Raw genomic sequence first — 21,026 nt, forward strand, 5'->3', positions numbered from 1 at the left:
ATAGATGACTCTCATTATCAGATAACAATTGACATAAGCAGCACTAAAATAAAATCTCCTTGAACTCATCCAAAACTAACAGCTATGAACAGATGGATACTGAAATTGATTTGTCTGAACTATGAAGCACCAGATCTGATAGACAAGTCAATTCATCTGTTGACTTATATTAAGCTCAACCCACCACCAGCTCAAGTCCTTGAGTTTTTAAGGAACCGATCATGGATCTATTTCTTATTGAAGCCAAATAGAGATTTGATGGCATTGATGGCATTCTCATTGATAAATGATTCATCAAATCTTTTTAATAGAGAATCAAATTCCTCAGATGTTCTTAGGTTGGCGAGGTCAGGATCACTCCGGATTCTCTGTTGACAGTAGTGAGAATTTCCTTAGAATCTGAATGAAATACATCATGGTATTCCTCAGTACTGAAATAACTATTACCTTGAAGTCTTCAAATCCGGATTTCAGGGCTTCCTCAAGTGCAGACAGTCCAGCTTTTATCTGTTCAAGGGTTTTAGTTAAGTGTGTTGATCAAAATGTTGCAATGCCTAGACCAGAAGAAATGTTGAAAACGCGAGCTCAAATGTAGTAGAAGTATTCTTGTTCATGCGAACAAGAGCAATACCTGATTAAGCTTAGAATAACAACAAGCAACATTGTAACTTGCAACTGAAGCTTCAAATGTGTCTGGCTTTGAACCTAATACAGACTCAAATTTCTCCAGTGCTTCCTCATATTTGCCACTCCTTTATAAAATAAGATCAAACAAACAGTAATTGTCAGAGGGGACATCTGTTAATATGAATCCGAGAGTCCAAGGAGTTATCTGTCATAAAATTAATTGATAATATTAAACATTAGTAAGTTTTACGGTGCATACTTGTAAAGCTGCAGTCCAACTCGAAGATCGCTTTCTCTTTGTGCTTTTTGTTCCTTTTTCCTCAAGTAATTTTGCATCTGAAATCATTTACGACTTACATTGGTGCCCATTTATAGTATATATGTCTTATATTAGTAAGAAGCATATTCAGCATTGTTTATGTTGCCAGCTTAGAAACAATAATTTACTCACTTGGATTTCCCTCAGTTTTCCGCTAACTATACCAGAATTTCTTTCAGCTCTGATGATCTCCTTTTCAGTCAGTTCACCTGAAGTGTCTAACTTTCCTGAAAAAAAAAAAAATTCGTTGGCATGCCATTGCATTTAGTGAATTGATGAGCTATGAATTGATTCAATTGAACACAATCATGTGTAAGCATTTGGAGTGAATGTGATCATTATTACTCTATGATAAACAAAGGAAGATGGGAAAGAGTAGAAAGCAGGATGACCTAACCGTATCTCTTCTGCATTCTCATGAGTAGCGGACCAATCCGTTGGCGAATGGTGTACATTGTCCTACCATATTCGGAAGCAGGCCATATTTCTTCCCCAAAAACTGCACTGCAAGCATTTCAGTCTTTAGAACTATTTAATCACAATGCCAAGCTTGTGAAGCTACTCTTTCGCAAATGGGAATTGCTTTATCTGTATATCACTTATCAAGTTTAAAAAAATCAGAAGCAAACACAAGTACTTCATTAAGAACCCGCCCTCATCCAAACTAAGCCATTTTGATCAGACAATGATATATGAATCAAGAAATTTACAGAATATGATCAAATAAGTAGCATATCAATGAATAAGAATCAATGAAACAAAACAAAACAGAAACCAAAAGGGGGAGAAGAAACCTGGTGGCAAGTACTTTATCCCCAACAGTGAACTTTCCAGTCTTTTCAGCAAATCCACCGGGTGCAATTGCATCAATGTAAGTCCCACCATCTTGACCCTTTGCAAATTTGAGCCCATAAGGCTGTATAATCTCTACCTCGTACTCCTCATATGGTTCATCTCCTCCTCCTTCACCTTCACTTGCAGCTGTTGGAGACTCAGTTTCTGATGCTCTTACAATGAAAAGAGATAGCTTTACCAATTGGGTACTCATGAGGAAAGAGCCAGAAGTGGTCTTGGTTTGAGAAAACACAAGATGGTTGTGCTTCGTTGGAGCAGCTCTAGGCAATGGTGGTGAAGAATAGAGAGACAGATGACTGGTTGGAGCTAAAGACATGGTCTTTGGTCTTGTTCTAGTTGCTCAGAGTTGAAGATGATCTGTGAGTTGCTGCTGAGCTTTGGAATGGAAGAGTTCCATTTGTTTGGTCTCAAAAGAGAGGGTTTTGTTTTGGATCACAGGTTGATGACTAGTGGCTCTCATATGCCGTTGGTTTCAGTTGAAGGGTGCGTACACGTGTCACTTTATTGGGTGGTTAACAAATTTGACCGTTTATGTATGATCTCCAGGAAGTTTTCACAGAATATTCTTTTAACATTTTACAGATTAACAGTGCTGTCTGCCTAAAGTTAAAACATTAACAAGTAGAAAAGAAAATCAACCCCTCAAATGCAAGAAAACAGCCCTGTTTGGGGTTAACCCTTGATATGCAAAACAATAACAAGTCCTTCTATAAAAGTAGAATAAATTACACTGCTAATATGTTTTGCAAGACAAAAACATACATCTTGACAGTTGACACCACCACCCATCTAGCTGTGGCTTCAGCCAAGAAACCCAATTAACCATGGTACACTTCCCACTTCCCCAGCCTTATCTCAGCTCAATCAACTCTACATCACATTTCCTTTATTCCTATGCAAGGAAAAAAATAGGGACAAAAATCTGATTTTCTACATACATGTTCTCCATCAAAGTAGTGTGACATTGCTCTGACATAGTCAAAACCTGGTTTAGAGAAAACATAAAACTTTATTATTCACTAATTTACATATACTTTGATCGGTAGCTAGTTGAAGGCATTACAGAAAGCACTAAGGCTATGTGTTCAGTCGTTCACCTGCTTATTACACATTTTACAGAAATGAATTCTCTTGAACAATTGAACCTACATTGGCAGAAGAAAAGCATCAGCTAAATTTTAGGACAAGTTCATGTAATTTAGGTTGATTAGAAAGCTGAAACTTGTGTCAAGGGAGAAGATATAGTTATCATACCGATAAAAATAATAATATTATTTCTTCAAAACATTGGTAGAGAGGATTTTCTTCCCATAGGGACTGGTCCGGAGAACAGGCACATGATGTTTTATTGCTTCGACCAGTTTAGAATGAAGGGTTCCCTGCTCAGGACATTTTAGCACAAGAAGCTTGCAAGTTGTAATTAAACTGTTCTTTAAAATATAAACACGCAATATGAGACATAACAGCTGCAGTCTAACAATTACAACATAGAAATGTAATGCATTTGCTGACCTTTGATTGACTGAGTGCTGCTTGGATGACATAATTGCCATAAGGGTCTTGCATGATTTGATCCAAGCGAATGTTCTCTATCAGTTCCTGAATGATGCGAGTGCGGTTCTCTTCACCTGCGTACTTCAGGCTTTTCTCAACTACATTACTGCTATACTTCTGCACAGACAAGTCCCCATAATTACCCTCCAACTGCTCAAGAATGTCTACTGTCGCCCATGGAAGCTGAAGCTCAAAAACAAATTGCACAACATAATTCCTGCAATATGAAAAATGACATTCCAAAAATCATAATCATAAACTTTGAAATGAATTTCAACAGTGTAACATGTAATTAGTATTAATCAAACCTAAGGTTTACCAGCTATAGTAGATGATTAGAAAACACGTGATACCAAGGACATACAATGAAAGGAAAAGGGCAAAGGAGAGTACCCAAATGGATCTTGGGAAAGGATCAGTGCATTGGAAGTGATCTTGCAGATCAATCGGTCTCTTTGCTCGCCATCAGAATGACTGAGACATTTTTGAAGCACACAACACCCATGACGGTCGGTTGCAAGCTCAACACAATTACTAGTTGCAGCTTCATAAAGAAACTGCAAAAGTGATGGCCTCATCATCAAGCTACTAGATTTTGCCACAAGTCCAAATTTACTTCTAGACCAAGATTAAGAATAGTAAATTCAAAATAAGATCATAAAGTGAGGCTCTGAGTACAGCAAAATCAAAGAGCAAGTTCATGGCCTGAGGGCTAAGGATGCAGGGTTGCCAGCTAATTGACTAGTAAACTGACATCAAGCTCATACTAATATAAAATCTAACGGTCTTGAAAAGTTTTTTATCCTACATTTATAGTTATATGATTGCAACTAAAACAAAAACCATAGCTGATAAGAAACAGTATGTTAGCTAGCTCATTTGCTGCATTGCATTGTGAAAGAAATCAGCAGTATCTCTATGTTTCACCTCACGATATTCAGGTGTTAAGTACTGCAAGCACCGTTGCGCAACATGGTTGCCATTTGTGTTCTTGATCAAATTCACTATCCCAGGCTTTAGTGAGGAAACAATAATGGAAAACTGCTCTGGAGTTTTGAGGGTTTCAATAACCTTTTGAACTGCCCTTGTCCTGTTGTTGGCAAGAAATCCATTTTTGTCATACCAGAATAATAATAAAAGAATTAAAAAAAGTAACTAAATCAAGAAGGGGGGGGGAGAGAGAGAGAGAGAGAGAGAGCCAACCCATGCATATCACAGGAAATATGAACAAGTTCTCCAGATTTTTTAGTGATTGAATAAAGAATTTGCCTTTGCTGCTCATCATCACACACTTCAAGAAGCTTCTGAATGAGGTAATTCCCAAAAGGATCTGTCATAAGCTCAACAATGTGATCTATGATTTCAAGAAATATATTCTCAACATCTTTTCGTGCTCCTTCAGAAAATTTTCTTTGTAAGAACCGGCAGCCATGCTGATCCTTAGCCATGAGATAAACTCTGCCACTTATTCCATCCGTTGAGCTATATTTCTGAGGCAATGCCTTTGTATCATTATACTTCTGAGGAAGTGCCTTCAAATCTGTACTTTTGACATGCATTAAACCAGGGAACATACCCCATGTGTTCATATTATCCAATTGAAAGTTTCCAGCATTTGCGGTTGATAAGTTTTGCCGGAGATGACAATTTGAGACAACCTTACCATTAGGACCAACATGACCAAGTGATTCATCAGCTGCTCCAACAGCACCAAATTTCACAGCTTTGATTGTGTTAATTCCATGAGATCTTGTTAGAATCTTTTCAGGAACATTCTGTTTTCCCACTTTGTCAAGACCATGAATCCTGCTAAAATCAGTGTAGGATAGTGCAGGGCTTGCTTGGTTTGTGCCCCTGGAAATCAGATAGTTGTTCCAAATTCGTTCTTGATTAGAATACTCCAGTTGGTGAGAAATTGGGACCTCAAAATTGGGGTGCCTGGTTGGTCTGCTACCAACATTGCCATTGTCTTGAACCATATTTGGAGCTTGATCATGAAGTTGCTGCAAGTACACATACCGCTGCTGCATCCTAAAATATTGTTCCTCTTGGATATTCCTCCAACTCATTTGATGTTGTTGTGAATGTAGGTATGGAAAACGAGATTGTGCATCCAAAAAGAATTGGTGCTGTTCAGATGTCAGAGGAATCTGCAAACCAGGAGCAGGCACATTGGAGAGGAACTGAAAACCTTGCACAGCATGAGCTAGAGGAACAGCTGAAGACAATTTTTCGATGGGAACTTGAGGCTTTTTAAGCTCTTCTGGACTGAATTTCGATATGTTTGAACTTTCTTGGCCAATTTTTGTCACATCAAACTCATAAAAACCACAAGGTATGCCAGTTGCTGCTTGGAAAGGTGGACAAACCATAAGGGTATCCATATTCGGAACCTGTGGCTTCAAGGTGTTTGTGATTTGGCCATCATCAAAGTTCAGTCCTGCAAATGCAGACGTTAAGGATTGGTCATCAGGCAGATTTGATAGCTCAGCTGGTTGAACCCGTTTGGCAGACGATTTTTGAATTTTCTTCACCGAGTTCTTTCCCTCATCGAGCCTCTCGTTATTGTTATGGAATTTTTTACTCAGAGGCCCTCCTTTGTAAGAGGAGTTGACACAAATGGTAGACATGCCTCCATTCAAGGACACAGTCTTGGTGCCAGAATCCTCAGAATGTGAAGTCGCATTCGGTATCTCACCAAGGAGCTTCTCAAATTCATCAAACTCTAGTTCAGTTCTTCCTCCTTCCATATCGGCGCCACAATTCGTCAATGGTCTAGTAGCCAAGGCAAATCCACCTAGAAATCCTTCAATTCAGCAAGAACTTATAACTACTCGCATGATGTAATTATAATATTGAGTAAATAGAGGGCCAAAACCTCACTGAGAACCACAGATTCGAATAACAACCACAATCGTATACTTTCTGTGCAAATCACAACTCAACACTCTACAAAACACCCAGATGAAATGAAAATCTACAATCGTTCAACTGATCATGACATTGATTTCCATAAAAACAAACAATATGCTGTTGCAAACAGAAATCACTCTACCAACAATCTCAATAAGCAAATAAGCATCAGTCAGCAATATATGGTAAACCAGAAAATCCAATGCATGCCTAACCCCAGTCCACAAAACGACTCACACAACATCAAGATCATCATGATCATCAAGACTGATAAGGAAATCCATTTCTTACGTACCAAATAAATAAAGCTGCTGATCAATCGGATTGCCCTACATTAAGAAAGACACACATACCCAAATTAGATGATGATCAATCCCGGACGATGATCGTGTTCGTCAAATGCTGAATCAGAAAAGACGAAATCTTTGAACAGCGGTTGTGAGTATACAGAAGAATGCAGGGAGTTAGTGATGAAACATGAAAGAGACGAGCAGTGGAATCAGAGTGTGGGGGAGAAAACAGACGTATACAAGTGAGGGTGTTTGGCAGAGAAATGGAGAAGAGGAAGAGGGTGGCTTTGGTAAAGAATTAAAGGAACAAGTGCAAAGGGAGTGACAGTTAATAAGTGTGTGTTGGGTTCAGCTGAGGATTGAGTGTGTGAGACGGCGTGAAGAAGAAGAAGAAGAAGATGAACAAGGAAGGAACAGATGTGGTTTGTTTTCAATGAAACTACTACTGATCGATCTAATGTGAGAAATAGATGGAAGATGATGGCATTTGATTCGGCAACTCACTCACTCACACTCGCGCACACAACAACTACGAGAGAGACTCCAACAAACCAAACCAACCCACACATCATATTTGCCATTTTCATGCATGGAATGGAATTATATGACAATGTGGACACATTGCAATATGGGAATGCTCTCATTCTTGCTTGGTTTTTACTATGTTATTTGCATGTTACATGTTCTATGCTTTTTGGTTTCACCTTCCAAAGATATTACCATAACATCCTTTAGTTCAAGAACTATACTAGGATTCCCATCTCACACCATTTCACCCACAATCCTAGTGGTTATGTTATGTAATAGAAAGGGCATCTTTCTCTTGGTGTGTGTTACCCAATTTGTTCATGCCAAATTAAAAGAGATGAATTGGCAATGCCATACAAGCCACGAGATCATTAGGTTTATTTATAGAATTGTAGTCCCCATGGCCGCAAATGGCAATAGAGAGCAAGGCAAGTAAAGTTTGGGTTCACATCCACATTTGAGAGTGTACAAAGAGACCTAGCTAGTTCAATTTCCATGAAATGTGAGAATACTAATAATAAGGTCTGAAATTGATCGATGGACTAATAATAACTCCACCTCTCTAACAATGAGAATATGTACAATAAAGTGAGTCCATGAGAAATGAATGGGTTGGAAACTTAACAATAAGGCTGACAAGTAATACAAGTGTCCACCCTCAAATACCTTTTCTTATTTTTTTTCTTTTGTTGGAACTTGTAATTGGAATACAAGCATGTTGGTGTGAGTGGCCATAAACAAGAAATGATCCTCATAACTATTCAATGGCGAGGTGTTCGGATCCCCGCAACTGCTCCAGTTACTTACACCAATCTTTGCTTAACAACTTGAAAATTTTTGTTGAAAAAGAACAGCAATGCTTTGAAAACTCTAGAGCGTTAAATGGTAAACACCTTGATTCATAGTTTTAACTGAATCATCTCCGCTTGGTTCAGGTTTAGATTCTGACTTGTTCAAGTCCAACCACAGGTCTATGGGAATTGTTGTGTTGCCTATGTTCTAGAACATTTTTGGATTTAGGAGAAAGAATATAAAGCCAAATGTCAATTTCAAGCACCGTCGTTCCTAATTAGACGAATATTTTCTCAAGTTCTCTCGCATCTTCGAGAGATCCCCCATCATAAACAATCATTCTATTTAGTACAACTGTGCAACTGTTTGGTAACACAACATGGGTAGACTTGAAACTCAAACCACCTCTTATCCAACATTTCATCTTCCCCATCCCACACAAGCGACTGGTTTGGTTCCACTAGAGGTAATTTTGGGTTCAGTGAGACCCAGTAGTGAGACATTGACATCAGACTCGACATTGTTGTTCTTGTTCATAATAACATTAAGCACAGCACACTTCCCATTGAGTCACCCAGCTTTCATACCCAGTTGAGGCAAATGGAAATACGATGGGGGGGATAGCTTATAGCACAAGTAACAAATATAGGCAGTCTCAACTGTCATGGAGAAGATCCGCCAGAGAAATAATCGATATTGGCCCAGAGAGAAAGCATGTCCAATTCCAGGTTCCTACTGTGGAAGAGAATCATTGCGGCCAATATCGAATAGCACGCTTTCAAAGAGCCCACGGGTGATCGCGTTTACATCATCAACCAAACACCACCCCATCAAAACCACTACTAAGACTCAGATAACAACCATCTTAACCAGATTCTAAATTTTAAGGCAGCATCACATGTATAGCACCATAATTTCACGTTGCATTGAAACACCCGGACAAACACGAAGCATGCAAAATAAAAACAGCGAACAAATACCACGAAAATCTTCTTCCATTCAAATTATTGCATATCAATGGTACACACTGAACTGCAATTCTGAGACATCCGCGGCACGCAACAGTAAAGCTAACCTCACCAGAATCTTTATGCATACAAAAAATGTGTCCAAACATTATCATTCTAATTCTAGAATCTTGTGGCTGCCCTCTAGCTGAGTCAATTTACGTTTTCAGTAACCATATCCTGTCACAATAAGGGAAAATGAGTCAGCAATTAGCAGAGGAGAAGTTAAGAGTCAAAAGTACGAGTGGCATTTGCCTAACAGATTATCCACCACTACAAACCTGAGTTGTCCATGGGGTTTCCGGCAGGCACTGGTTCCGGCTCCTTGATCTCAACAACCACACAGTCCGACATCAAGAATGTTTTCGCAACAGAGGCTGCATGCTCTAGGCAACATCTGACCACCTAATTAACAAAAAGAACAATGCAAAGAAGAGTCAACATGAATGCTGTCGAGATAATGGTCAAATGTCTATTAACAGGAACATACAAACACATGCAGTTAGAATCTCAAGCAAAAAACCAATATGTACTCAGTAGATAACTTGAAAATAGACATGGGCTGCATTAATTCAAAAGCAAGTGACCAACTGAATAAGCTCATGAAACATGCGATGGTAGACTGCCCTGAAAACAACAGGCATTTCTCATTTCATGCCATTTTACACTATATGAACTGGTTAAATCTATGTTCAATAAAACAAACAACGTGTGTGCGTAGTGTTGACAATTTGACACAACCACCATTTATGATCCCACCTCCCAGAGAAAAGCTCAAAAAACCAACTTACCTTGGTTGGATCAATGATTCCAGCAGCCATTAGATCTTCATAGTTTCCAGTCGCAGCATTATATCCATATTTAAAGTTGTCACTAGAAAGAACCTGTAGAATGGAAATAATCAAAAATCTCAATTCACCAACAAAAATTTAAAGCAAATTAGAATAAACCTATCATACAGAACAAAACAGATACCTTCTCGCTGACCACACTTCCATTCACACCAGCGTTCTTGGCTATCAATTTCAGAGGGTAGCAAAGAGCTCTTTTAACAATATCTGCTCCAACCTGTATTTAACAAATGTCTTCAGCATATCAATAGACAGGAAAGGCAATCATGGATTTAATCTCAAGAAGCATAATATAATCCATGGCCGACATAGGCAAGTCCTTCATCAAAAACATAGTTTACCTTTTCTTCATCATTATCAAGAGCATTTTTAATGGCGTCAACCTTGGAGGCCAACCTCAAAAGGGTGCATCCTCCTCCAACAACAATACCCTCCTCAACAGCTGCCTGAAAATAAAATGTTTTGAGGCTTTCAATGAAACAATGATGTGATGGAAAGATGGATTTATGAACAATTCATTGCTATCGGCATGATACCTTGGTGGCATTGAGAGCATCTTCAACTCTCAGTTTCTTTTCTTTCAGCTCTGTCTCAGTTTGTGCCCCAACCTTAGGACATCAAGTAACAAATACATAAGGGACCATTGGCATTAAGATTTTATCCAAATAGGCTCAATGCTCTAAAGCTTACTTGTATCACAGCAACACCACCAGATAGTTTCGCAATCCTTTCACTGAGCTTCTCCTTTTCATACTCCTGCTCGGCAGCCTGCATGTGTAGTCCAAATTAGCAAGGTTACAGAAACAATGATTACCAACTACATCTGAATGCAAGTCTTACCTCGATAAGATTTTTAATCTGTGCAACTCGTTTGTTAACTGCATCCTGGGTACTTCCATCACCAACAATTGTGCTGGTATCCTTTGTAAGAACCACCTTTGAAGCGTGGCCAAGGACCTCCTTCCCAACATTGTCTAATGTAAGCCCTACCTCTTCTCTAATCACAGTTCCTACGTAAGATAACAGTACGTCACTATCACAACATCATTGTGAGACAATATGACTCATATGCCTACAGCTGCCTTCCATGCTGAAGGTAGAAAGATGGCCTATACTACTAGCCCAACAGAATTGAGCAAGACAAGGTAAAGAAACGAAAAGAGGTAGAAGTGAAAGTACCCCCGGTCAATATGGCAATATCATCAAGATACTGGCTCTTGCGATCTCCAAATCCTGGAGCTTTGAGGGCAGCAATCTTTAGAGATCCTCTAAGCTTGTTCACAACAAGAGTTGCAAGAGCTTCTTGTTCAATGTCTTCAGCAATTATCACAACTGGATATCCTCCTCTAATAGCATCCTCCAAAATGTTAATAAGGTCTCTTGCATTTGTTATCTTTTTATCAACAAGAAGCAACTGCAAAAACAACTGTGTTATGATGCAAAGCTACAATAACCAACATAAAATTCCAGACATGAAAAAAAGTAGCTGATTACAGTACCTTGCAGTTCTCAAATTCAACAGCCATTTTCTCGCTGTCAGTGACAAAGTAAGGTGAGATGTAACCACGATCAAACTGCATTCCTTCAACAACATAAAGACTGTTCTCAGCACTTTTTCCCTCTTCAAGTGTCACAACACCCTTTCGACCCACTTTGCTCAAGGCTTCAGCAATCATTTGTCCTACTTCATAGTTGTTTCCTGCACTGACAGCAGCTACATCTGCAAGTTCACTGTCTTCAACCTGCGATGAGTTGAAAATTTGTTTGTTATTAGCAATTTCAAGGATAACACTATTATCAATTGCTGATACCAAATAAATTGGACATCAATTAATTTACCTCTTTGGACATCAACTTAAGCTCACGTACAAGAGCTTTTGTTGTCTTCTCAATACCACGTGTGATTAGAACAGGGTTTGCTCCAGCCGCAACAACCTGAATAAATGGACTCGGTTAACATGACTCATCTGGACACAGCCATCCTAAATATCAGGGCCAACAGAAAGCAATAGAGAAGCAACGATATCATGGTACAAACCTTGACACCTTCAGCAATAAGACCCTGTGCAAGAACAACAGATGTTGTTGTTCCATCACCAGCCAAGTCGTTAGTCTTGGCAGCTGCCTGCCTAACCAACTTGGCTCCAATGTTCTCAACAGGGTCCTCCAACTCAACCTTAAAGTAAGAAAAGAGCAAAATTAAACCTCCAAACAACTAGAACTTATGTTGAAACAATATCGTGTCTTTAGCCAGATTCTATCTATCAGAAAATAGAGAGAATGGAGTACCTCTTTGGCGACGGTGACACCATCGTTAACAATCTTGGGGGAGCCGTACTTGCTCTCTAAAACAACATTCCTACCCTTGGGACCAAGGGTAACACCAACAAGGTCGGCAAGCTTGTTGACACCAGCCTGCATAACAAACCAGATTTTTTTTAGTTAGAAAATCGGCAAGATAAGATGTTTTGAAACAAACAAAGAAACAAAGGAAGAGTGAAAGAGAGACTTGAAGCTTCTTGATGGCAGAACCATCCTTGTTGAAATGCAACTCCTTGGCCATGGCGGAGACTCTAGGGGAGCGAGTCCTCCTGAGGGCAACATTGGGCCTCTTTGAGAATGAGAATGAAGAGATGGAAGCACGAGATGACAAGGTGTCGAATTTCTTATCGGCGACACGGCCACTGGGAGCAGCCAGTGAGCCGACTGATGTCATGGCTGCAAAAGTCGACGCCATCTACCCTGTAAAGCCCACTCAGCTCAATACTAAACCAGAGACCAAAACAGTTCTTACGAATTGAGAGAGAGAGAGAGAGAGACATCAAAACAGTATGTATGAGCAACCTAACAACAAGGGTCCCTTTGTTCTGTTTCATTATTAGATTTCATCAAGTTTGAAAACTCAACAATCCAATCACTACAAAGAAACAAACAGATTGAGAGTTGAAGATGAAACAGGAGGAGACTTACAGTGGAGTGTGAGGAATTGGAGGAAACAACAGGGTGGGTTTAGCGGGGTTTTATGGATAAGAGACGCCGGAATGGGAGTAAAGAGAGAGAGAGAGAGAGCGGAGGAGTGTGTGAGATAGGGTTATATGGTTTTTTAGGTTGAAATGTGATCTCGTGAAGCTTCCAGACGATCTGGGCCGTTGGACTGCTCTGCCCTTTTTCTTTGTCACTACTTGGCTACTTGCGAATACTCTAGAACATTTTCCAATGTTTGGGCTCCAACGGCCCATTTACATTGTGTTTTCCATCCTCCTTGATTTGACATTTCTTTTTCTTTTTGAGAATTACAAATTTTTCCTGACAAGACTCGATAATTAAAAGTTTATAATTTTTCTCTCATATCCTGCATTATTAGATCCTTATGTCGTTACCCAGACATAATGAAATGAATGAATGTATAAACATATAAATTATGATACTTTTCTCTGTGATATATGATGAGATCACATGTTCGATGATTTTTTCCTAGCTCAAAGTCAAAATTGTTGGAAATTCTTCATTTACGTACTATTCTTGTTTGTGTATGCTTCATATTTTTTCCGCCTTTTTCCTGACTAGAATGTAAGTGATATTCATCCTATTCAACTTCACATATGGATCTTGATTGCCCCAAACCTGCAGTTCTGTAATACCAAATATATGCATGATAGGACAATGTTTGTTTGTGCCGATCGATCAATTGGAGTGGTAGGAATAATTACCAGTCCAGCTTCTAAAAAGCCAGGATTACTTGTACCAGTAATATGATTTACGTATAACATGTAATGTAAAACAGTGGACCAAGGTCAATGCAGATTGTTATACTAGCTTCTTTGCGCTGCACTAAATTACAGATTTACAGATCGACTGGCATGCAACTTATTGGGATGGTGAAGCTTTCTCTAATAGAAAGGGGGTTGATGAACAACCAGCTGCAGTGAAGATTATAGACAAACGTACCAAGCCAATCATAGAACTAGTACGGTGTGGATTACTTGCTAGCTGCTGCAGTAGGGATTAATCAACCTATAGCTTTTTGATCCCTCTTTATGCATGCATGGGAGGAGCATTACCTACCAAAAGCTTGTGTGTACAAGTCATACCATTTTGTGCCAAGCACGTACGTACGTACGTACTGATATTAATGCCTCATCTGCCGGATCGACTTCATTCTCTAAGAACCGAGTACTAAAACCATGATCGATTTCACCAGTAGCTAGATCTTAATAATGTCTCTAGCTACCTTTGCTACTTAATTGGAAATGTTATTTTTCCATGTCTCATCTTATTTCATCTTGTTCTTTGGTTTACAAGTTCAAACCATCCGCAACTTCCCAAATTAACATAAATTCAAGTTGCAGAAATTATATTTCAGAAGCAACAGATCGAAGAACTGTGTATATATGCAAGAGATCGAACTCATCAGAGGAAAAGAAAAATATCTAAATATTGGAAAAAGAATGGAGAACATATATATGCAGCTCAATTACTTGACTGCATAATTAACCCCAATTTACATACTCGATCAAAACCATGAGATTTACCACAAAAAAAGGTTTAAAAAAAATCTAGCTATATTTGTTCATATGAAGGCCAAAATTTTCCAAGCACTTATATCATATAATTAGACGAGTTCCACCGCATTAGTAGTCTTGTCAGGATGGGTTTCATCATCTTTTGGTGTTGTCTTGTAATATATCGCATAGACTATCAATTGAACCAATCCAAAAAATGTTCCGAGACCATTGCTAATCTGCATTATTGATCAGATACACACACGTTAAAAAAAAGATATTAAAACTTCATATTGAAATTGATCGATCAGTAAGAGGAGTACGAAAATACTTACCAAGATGAAGTAATCCACTTTCCCAATAAGAGCATATGAAGTCCAACAACCACCGTTCATGAAGTTGGCCAACGAGATAAAGAAGGGCATGTATTTCACACTCTTAGTTTTAATGACTTTTTTCTGTTAAAAATCAAAACCAAGACGTACGTACGGCAAGTTAAATAATCGTGATCAACTGTGAGGTACTAGGCATGAAATAGAGAAATAAATGTCAATAAAAACTAGATAACGTACCAAAATGAACAGAGGGGAGCTATACATGATGATATTGAAAACATCACATATAATTCCGATGACAACAGCCCGAAGGGGTCTGTTTATGAACATCTTATGCTTGGGTATAAACGGCATAGTTAGAGCCACAACAAGCGCAAAGAAAACTATTTCACCTAGTAAGATCCCGATAACAGTTTTCTGCAAGATTGAAAGCGAAATATTAAATATTGGATTTAAAAACATCCCTAGACTCTTAAATTGTAGAAGGATATATATATGCGTACCTGTTTTTTCGATGGAGCATAATACAAGAATATGCCAAGATATATAAGCTCTATAACCAGGCCAGCTCCATTAATAGTGACAACTAAAGTGCTATTTGGATTGACGAATGGCATTCCATAATAACACCAGAACAAACAGTTTAACACCGTTGCTAGGTAAATCTTCGGATCAAATTCTTCCACATCTTTCTTTTTACAAATTTCCAGGAACGTAGGGCTGCCAATAAAACAACAACAAAATAACCGTTAGACATTATGCGAATTAACTCATCGATCGATCGATAATCAACAATTGAGCTAGCAACCAAATCGTAGGTCGATAAACACAAAAAAATTATGGGGAAACTAATTAAAAAATAAATGCAATACCAAATATTTGTGGCAATGTGCGATGCAACTTGTTAGCATGCATCAGAGTGATATATCATAATTTGTTTAGGGTGCATAGTTGACATAGTAAATGACGAAAGAATCTGCATATGGTTATATCAATACTTTTATAATAAATTTTAATCAAATAGGGATCTCGTGCTATTTTAAGGTTTAATACAATCTTACCATACAAAAGTGGAACATATATATGGGATCACAATCACTAAGAACTCTCCTCAAACACGTTTAGATATATATGCTTTCTACATAGTGTGATATATATATGCACCCAGAGGCTTACATTGGAGAAAGGAAAAGCCCGGCAGAGATAGCGTTTCCTGCACACAGATAAATCGATCAAACAAACATGATCAATAAACTTCTCCTGCATTATCATATATAATTATACGAGCCATGAAAGAGAGTACACGTAAAAGAGAAAAGCTGTGTATATATGAAGGAGAGTTTGGAAGCAGCAGAGTGCAATACTACTGAAACGTACCAATAACACCAACCACAGTCCTAGGGCTCACCATATCTTCAGCAGAATGAAACAGAAAATATGATTGAAATAAGAGAGATCAGAGAGAGAGAGAGAAGTCGAGAACTGAGTGAATGAGATTCTAGAGTAGCGAATGTCGATATTTATAGTAGGCATATTAATCAGTATCCAACTCAAACTATGTATGATCAAGGATCATCATCTCTATCTCATATACATGATTACTTGTTATAGTAGTAATGAGATTCTCTTGTATTTCGTGTGTGTGTGCGTGTGTGTGTGTGTGTGTGTGAGGTTTAATGGTTTATGGTTATCCTGGACGCACTATCCACGTTTACCAATTAATCCGGTTGATAATCTAGCCTTATTCTGATAGCTATTAAATTTACGGCACCATATCAGAGTTAAGATTGGTTTCTATTTAGCTAATCGTATTCTATATGAACTGAAATCCATATATGTAATGATTCTATTCTATAATCCATATATGTAATGCTTATGATTCTATGCCATATAGGATAAATAATTAACATAAATTCCTTTTAAAAATAAAAATCAACACAAACAAGGTATAGACCCGTAATTCGTGTTTACTGTTATCCTTACTCGGATGTTAAGGAATAAATGCAGGCGTGACCACCATGGTCGCAATTACGGTTGATGATGTACGGACGAGAATCAAGGATAAGCTCCCCGGCAAAACCCACCAACTTAGTCCGAAATTGACCTGCCTTTCTGTGTATGTGTTATCTTCTTCTTCTTCTTCTTCTTCTTCTTCTTTTTTTAAAATGATTGATGTTCTTCTATTCAGGTAAGGTTATAATGTAATGGACTTGCACAGAAGAAATATACAGATCGAAAGCTGCACATTCATCTGTGCATGCATTTATATTGTAATATGAAGATACCATCTTGAGTTTTGACATGTAAATGATGTACTAAGGCCATAATTTCAACTCATATTGGATCAAACTCCATATAACAATTTAAGCAAGCCGAGTGCTAGTCAGTGGCAGCTAAATATATCATCTACAAAACAAACATCAGCTTTTCGATTCATATATACGCCAACTTACAATATTTCAATTGCAAGTTATCATCACAAAACCATGTTTTTACCAAGGACCAAAAGCCGTATACTTCTTCGGGTGCACATAAAACCATCTAGCCTGTAAAAACTTTTATGTAAATAAACTGACGACTCCAGTCAGTTACAGCAATTCTTCTTTTCTTTTAATTTCACCATCCGGGAACTGAATAATCTCTGTTATAGTTTTTTCAGCAGAAACTTCATCACTGCCCTGCAGAGGCTCCAAAGAATCTACAATATCGCGCATTAGAGGCCTAGCTTTTGGGTTCCGGTTCAAACAATGGTAGACGAGCATGGCAGCCTTGTGCACTCCTTTAATTGGATATTCTCCTTCTAGTCTTGGATCAATGATGTTGAGCAACTTCTTCTTCTCTTTGAGCATGGGCAGAGCCCAATCAGTAAGGTTTTGCTCTCGAGCTGGCCGTGACTTGTCTAAAGATTTTCTTCCAGTCAGAAGTTCTAGTAGAACTACACCAAAGCTATAAACATCACTTCTAGGAGTAAGATGGCCTGCATAGAGATAGATGGTGTTAGTTTAAAAGCTATAACTTAGAGATCGAAGCAACTTCTTATAGCCTCGTTGATCACTAGTGGTCCAACATTATTTTCAATGGCATGTTTAAACATAATGCATTAGTTTTGGATGGTAACACGGAAAATTAGATGGAATGATACTATGCTCACACAGTACCTAAGACATTCCTCCCAGGAACAAACAAATTAATTGAGAGGAAGCAGAAGAACATAAATATCTGTCTAGCTTTGTGATATAAGGACTGACCGGTCAAGATATACTCAGGTGCAGCATATCCATATGTCCCCATTATGCGTGTAGAAACATGAGATTTGTCCCCAACTGGTCCATCTTTTGCAAGGCCAAAGTCAGAAAGCTTTGCATTGTACTCCTGTTTTAGATAGGTGCACAAGAAAGTACAATAGTATTTAAGCAAGTGAATTGGAATTACTTTTGCAGCACAAAGATTGTTTTACTTTTATTTAAGAAAAGTAGAGCAAGTATATATGTACCAGATCCAGCAGGATATTAGACGTTTTAAAATCACGATAGATGACCGGCTTCTCTGCATCATGGAGAAAGGCAAGCCCCTTAGCTGCACCAAACGCAATTTTCATCCTTATGGACCAAGGCAAAGGAAGCAGCACTCCTGGAAAGATGGAGGAAATATGGAACTGAGATAGTCTTAAGAATCGGCCCACAAACGTCCTAACAGGATAATATTTTACTTTAACTAATGGCTTTTCTTGAGACAAATCTCGATCATTTATGTTTCTTCCGGATTGATCATGTCTTAGCATTTTGACCCCAAAAAAATTGGTACATGCACATGCCCTTTCAGGGGTTCATTTTAGGGATCATTTCGAGCTGAAACCAGCTATTAAAAGATCATACCATGATATCATTGAATTGTAGCATCATATATTGGCACTGTATGACGATCATCTATGCCTCATCAGTCTTATTGCTTTACCAATTATTATATTTTGCCTCCCCAAAAGGAGTCCATAATTCCTCCAAGCACATATGCACTAATCAGAAAATGTTTATTGGAACTTACTAAAGAAGAAAGTGTGATTGGAAATGCTTAGAGACTTACTTGAAAATAAATTGTTTTCCACACTACCCCGAGCCATGTACTCATATATCAGCACCCGCTGCTGGTCCTCACAGCAATATCCAATGAGTTTTACCAAATTTGGATGAGAAAGCTGCCCCAAAAATATGACTTCCGCCTAGAAATGCACAAAGCTCTAAATGAACCTGACATCATTTAACTATGCGTACACTACAGGAATGCATACAATGTGACAATGATGAACTTGTAATCTTTTATTTGGCCTAATAGATTAAGGGATCAACCAGAAGATTACCAGCCATTCTCTGTGTCCTTGATAACTATTATCACCGTCATGAACCTTGACGGCAACTGGAAGGTGAGACAGTCCCTCTCTTAAATCCTCCGTTATGAAACCCTTATAAACACTTCCAAATCCTCCGCCACCCAACAGACGATCTTGCCTAAAGTTTGCAGTGATTATCTTTAGCTCATTAAATGTGAATGCGATCAATGGATTTGCAGCCGAATCACGACGTAGGATCTCAACTTCTTCAGGATTTGAAGGTAATTTACTATCATCCTCCCTAGGCTTCATTGAGGGGCTCTGGTCTTTTGGGGATTCTGAAAAGGAAGTTAAAGAGTATCAAATGCAATAAGAAGCAAGCATCAAACCATATTCCCTTCATCATAAACTCGACAGTGAATCCCATAGGAAGAGCTGACACGATTAGGAGAACGCAAAGAAGGAAAAAGGTGGATATGGTTACGGCTTTTTGAAGGTCAATTTGTTAACAAATCAAGAACAATACACTACAGCAAGCAAAAATATCCATCATCTTCATGTAGAGATAAAAGATATAACGAACAAAAAATGTGTGATTTTTACAACCTCCTATTCTGCAAGTTAGTTCTAGTAACAATATTCATACAACAGAGAAAGGTAAAAAGCTCAGTAATTTCTCAAAATAAGGAACAAACATAGAAAACAAAAGCAGAATGAAACGGAAATATATTACTTTTGAACCTCAAAAGAGACACTATCAGAAATAGCTAAAGCGAATAGGGCACCATATAAGAATCTGGGGCACCTCACTATTTACAGGAAAGGTAAATCCTTTATAAGTGGACATATATAGGAACAGTGACAGTATATGTTGTTCATTTTCTTTTGTCCTTTATATTACACAACAGAACTGCTGCATATATATACTAGAAACAAAAAAGGGTAACTTTGATCTCCAAATTTCACTAGAGATTCTTGTAGGAGGAAACCAGAATCCACAAACTATACGAGGATGAAAACAGAGCATGATCATTGGAGTCAAAAGTTCTATCTCTAATCACTTACTAATCGACAGAGACAATAACAGAAACACAACCTCATATGCAGAATAACATAAAATAGAAGCCTTTTGATTCCAAAAGAAGAAGAAGCGAGGTTTAAGAGGAGCAACCTGACTTAGCATTGGATGAAACTCTGTGGACTGAAGGCTCCCCCCACCAGCTACACCAACAATTCCCCATCTTCCCAAACCAGAAACAACTCAAAGCCCACTTTCCTCACCAACCACCCATCACCATAACCAAGTTTGTGTCTTTGTTTCAGAAAGATGAAGAAACAAAAGTGAAGAATGAAGAAGGGTTCTGTTGGAGGAACTCTGTTGAATTGAATGGGTACAACCCAAACACAATTTGTTGTTGAAGAATGAGGGGAAGAGTAAGAGAGAATTCTTTCTTGGATGGTAATGATGGTGTGAGGGGTTGAGGTGGGTGCTGGTTCTTGGCCATGGCAGAAATGGGCCCACATTCACTCTTCGGGAGGTTTTTTGTTTGTTTTGTGTTTTTGATTCATTTGAATATATATTCTGGGCTTCCTCTAGTGCGCACAGCATACATAGCACATATGTCATCCATGGTCAATTCCCACCAGTCTTTTTCCATCACTTCTTTCTTTCTTTCTTCCATTTCCTACCATACTATGATACTAATACACTATGCTGCTTCCCAATTTATTCCCACTTTTTCATGGTATTAATCACACTCTTCCCCCATTTACTGGCCAATTTAGCTGCTACTACGTCACCTAACATTCATTATTGTACATAAATTCTTGTGATGGGAGAACTAGCTAGGGTGTGTACGTATATGAACTATATATTAATGCTAAAATATAGACCAACCCACTTTCGGAACAATACATTGGATGATCAAACTGTCCTATAAGCACAGCACAAGTTCAGTTGGCTTTGTAATGAACTGATTATAGGTCACACATGTATACCATAACTCATCTTCCTATCAGCTTAAACTCTAAGCCTGCCAATAACTTTTTCTTCCATGTACATATATGGTCAATTATATGAGTCCGAATTTATAAAGTCGCTCCATTTGATTTTGGATGTTTCACGTTAC

The 21,026-nt window shown here is 38.4% G+C and overlaps 5 protein-coding genes across 7 annotated transcripts; all 5 read right to left on the minus strand.

Moving 5' to 3' along the window:
• Window positions 1-71: 71 nt before the first annotated feature.
• LOC126787914 (protein MET1, chloroplastic) lies at window positions 72-2,186 on the minus strand. The gene is made up of 7 exons (XM_050513834.1): window positions 1,741-2,186; window positions 1,344-1,450; window positions 1,079-1,173; window positions 887-963; window positions 632-752; window positions 448-507; window positions 72-368 (listed from the first exon to the last, which is right to left on the minus strand). Exons 1-7 carry the CDS (start codon window positions 2,115-2,117, stop codon window positions 228-230), a joined length of 978 nt encoding a protein of 325 aa, XP_050369791.1. The 5' UTR covers window positions 2,118-2,186; the 3' UTR covers window positions 72-227.
• Window positions 2,187-2,502: 316 nt separating this feature from the next.
• Window positions 2,503-6,934, minus strand: LOC126787908 (pumilio homolog 12). Of its 2 annotated transcripts, none has more exons than XM_050513825.1 (8): window positions 6,622-6,934; window positions 4,559-6,152; window positions 4,283-4,445; window positions 3,749-3,912; window positions 3,314-3,572; window positions 3,056-3,180; window positions 2,899-2,946; window positions 2,503-2,786 (listed from the first exon to the last, which is right to left on the minus strand). In XM_050513825.1, exons 2-6 carry the CDS (start codon window positions 6,103-6,105, stop codon window positions 3,073-3,075), a joined length of 2,241 nt encoding a protein of 746 aa, XP_050369782.1. In that variant the 5' UTR covers window positions 6,106-6,152; window positions 6,622-6,934; the 3' UTR covers window positions 2,503-2,786; window positions 2,899-2,946; window positions 3,056-3,072. The 2 variants fall into 2 exon arrangements, with proteins under 2 accessions (XP_050369782.1, XP_050369781.1); XM_050513824.1 differs by having other exon boundaries at window positions 4,559-6,161.
• A 1,921-nt stretch (window positions 6,935-8,855) lies between these two features.
• On the minus strand, window positions 8,856-12,854 carry LOC126787910 (ruBisCO large subunit-binding protein subunit beta, chloroplastic). Of its 2 annotated transcripts, none has more exons than XM_050513830.1 (15): window positions 12,707-12,854; window positions 12,246-12,478; window positions 12,026-12,151; window positions 11,775-11,912; window positions 11,576-11,671; window positions 11,236-11,478; window positions 10,916-11,150; window positions 10,577-10,746; window positions 10,427-10,504; window positions 10,273-10,344; window positions 10,078-10,182; window positions 9,861-9,953; window positions 9,677-9,769; window positions 9,167-9,290; window positions 8,856-9,065 (listed from the first exon to the last, which is right to left on the minus strand). In XM_050513830.1, exons 2-15 carry the CDS (start codon window positions 12,471-12,473, stop codon window positions 9,052-9,054), a joined length of 1,815 nt encoding a protein of 604 aa, XP_050369787.1. In that variant the 5' UTR covers window positions 12,474-12,478; window positions 12,707-12,854; the 3' UTR covers window positions 8,856-9,051. The 2 variants fall into 2 exon arrangements, with proteins under 2 accessions (XP_050369787.1, XP_050369786.1); XM_050513829.1 differs by having other exon boundaries at window positions 12,246-12,502; window positions 12,707-12,777.
• Window positions 12,855-14,348: 1,494 nt separating this feature from the next.
• Window positions 14,349-15,984, minus strand: LOC126787589 (bidirectional sugar transporter SWEET6b-like). Its single transcript, XM_050513441.1, has 6 exons — window positions 15,951-15,984; window positions 15,750-15,786; window positions 15,077-15,293; window positions 14,811-14,990; window positions 14,574-14,696; window positions 14,349-14,477 (listed from the first exon to the last, which is right to left on the minus strand). Exons 1-6 carry the CDS (start codon window positions 15,982-15,984, stop codon window positions 14,349-14,351), a joined length of 720 nt encoding a protein of 239 aa, XP_050369398.1.
• Window positions 15,985-16,884: 900 nt separating this feature from the next.
• On the minus strand, window positions 16,885-20,418 carry LOC126787913 (probable serine/threonine-protein kinase PBL16). The gene is made up of 6 exons (XM_050513833.1): window positions 20,069-20,418; window positions 18,928-19,235; window positions 18,654-18,789; window positions 18,067-18,203; window positions 17,822-17,945; window positions 16,885-17,550 (listed from the first exon to the last, which is right to left on the minus strand). Exons 1-6 carry the CDS (start codon window positions 20,136-20,138, stop codon window positions 17,162-17,164), a joined length of 1,164 nt encoding a protein of 387 aa, XP_050369790.1. The 5' UTR covers window positions 20,139-20,418; the 3' UTR covers window positions 16,885-17,161.
• Between the last annotated feature and the right edge of the window lie 608 nt (window positions 20,419-21,026).

The sequence above is a fragment of the Argentina anserina genome, chromosome 3, assembly GCF_933775445.1.
Source record: "Argentina anserina chromosome 3, drPotAnse1.1, whole genome shotgun sequence".
Lineage (NCBI taxonomy): Eukaryota > Viridiplantae > Streptophyta > Magnoliopsida > Rosales > Rosaceae > Argentina > Argentina anserina.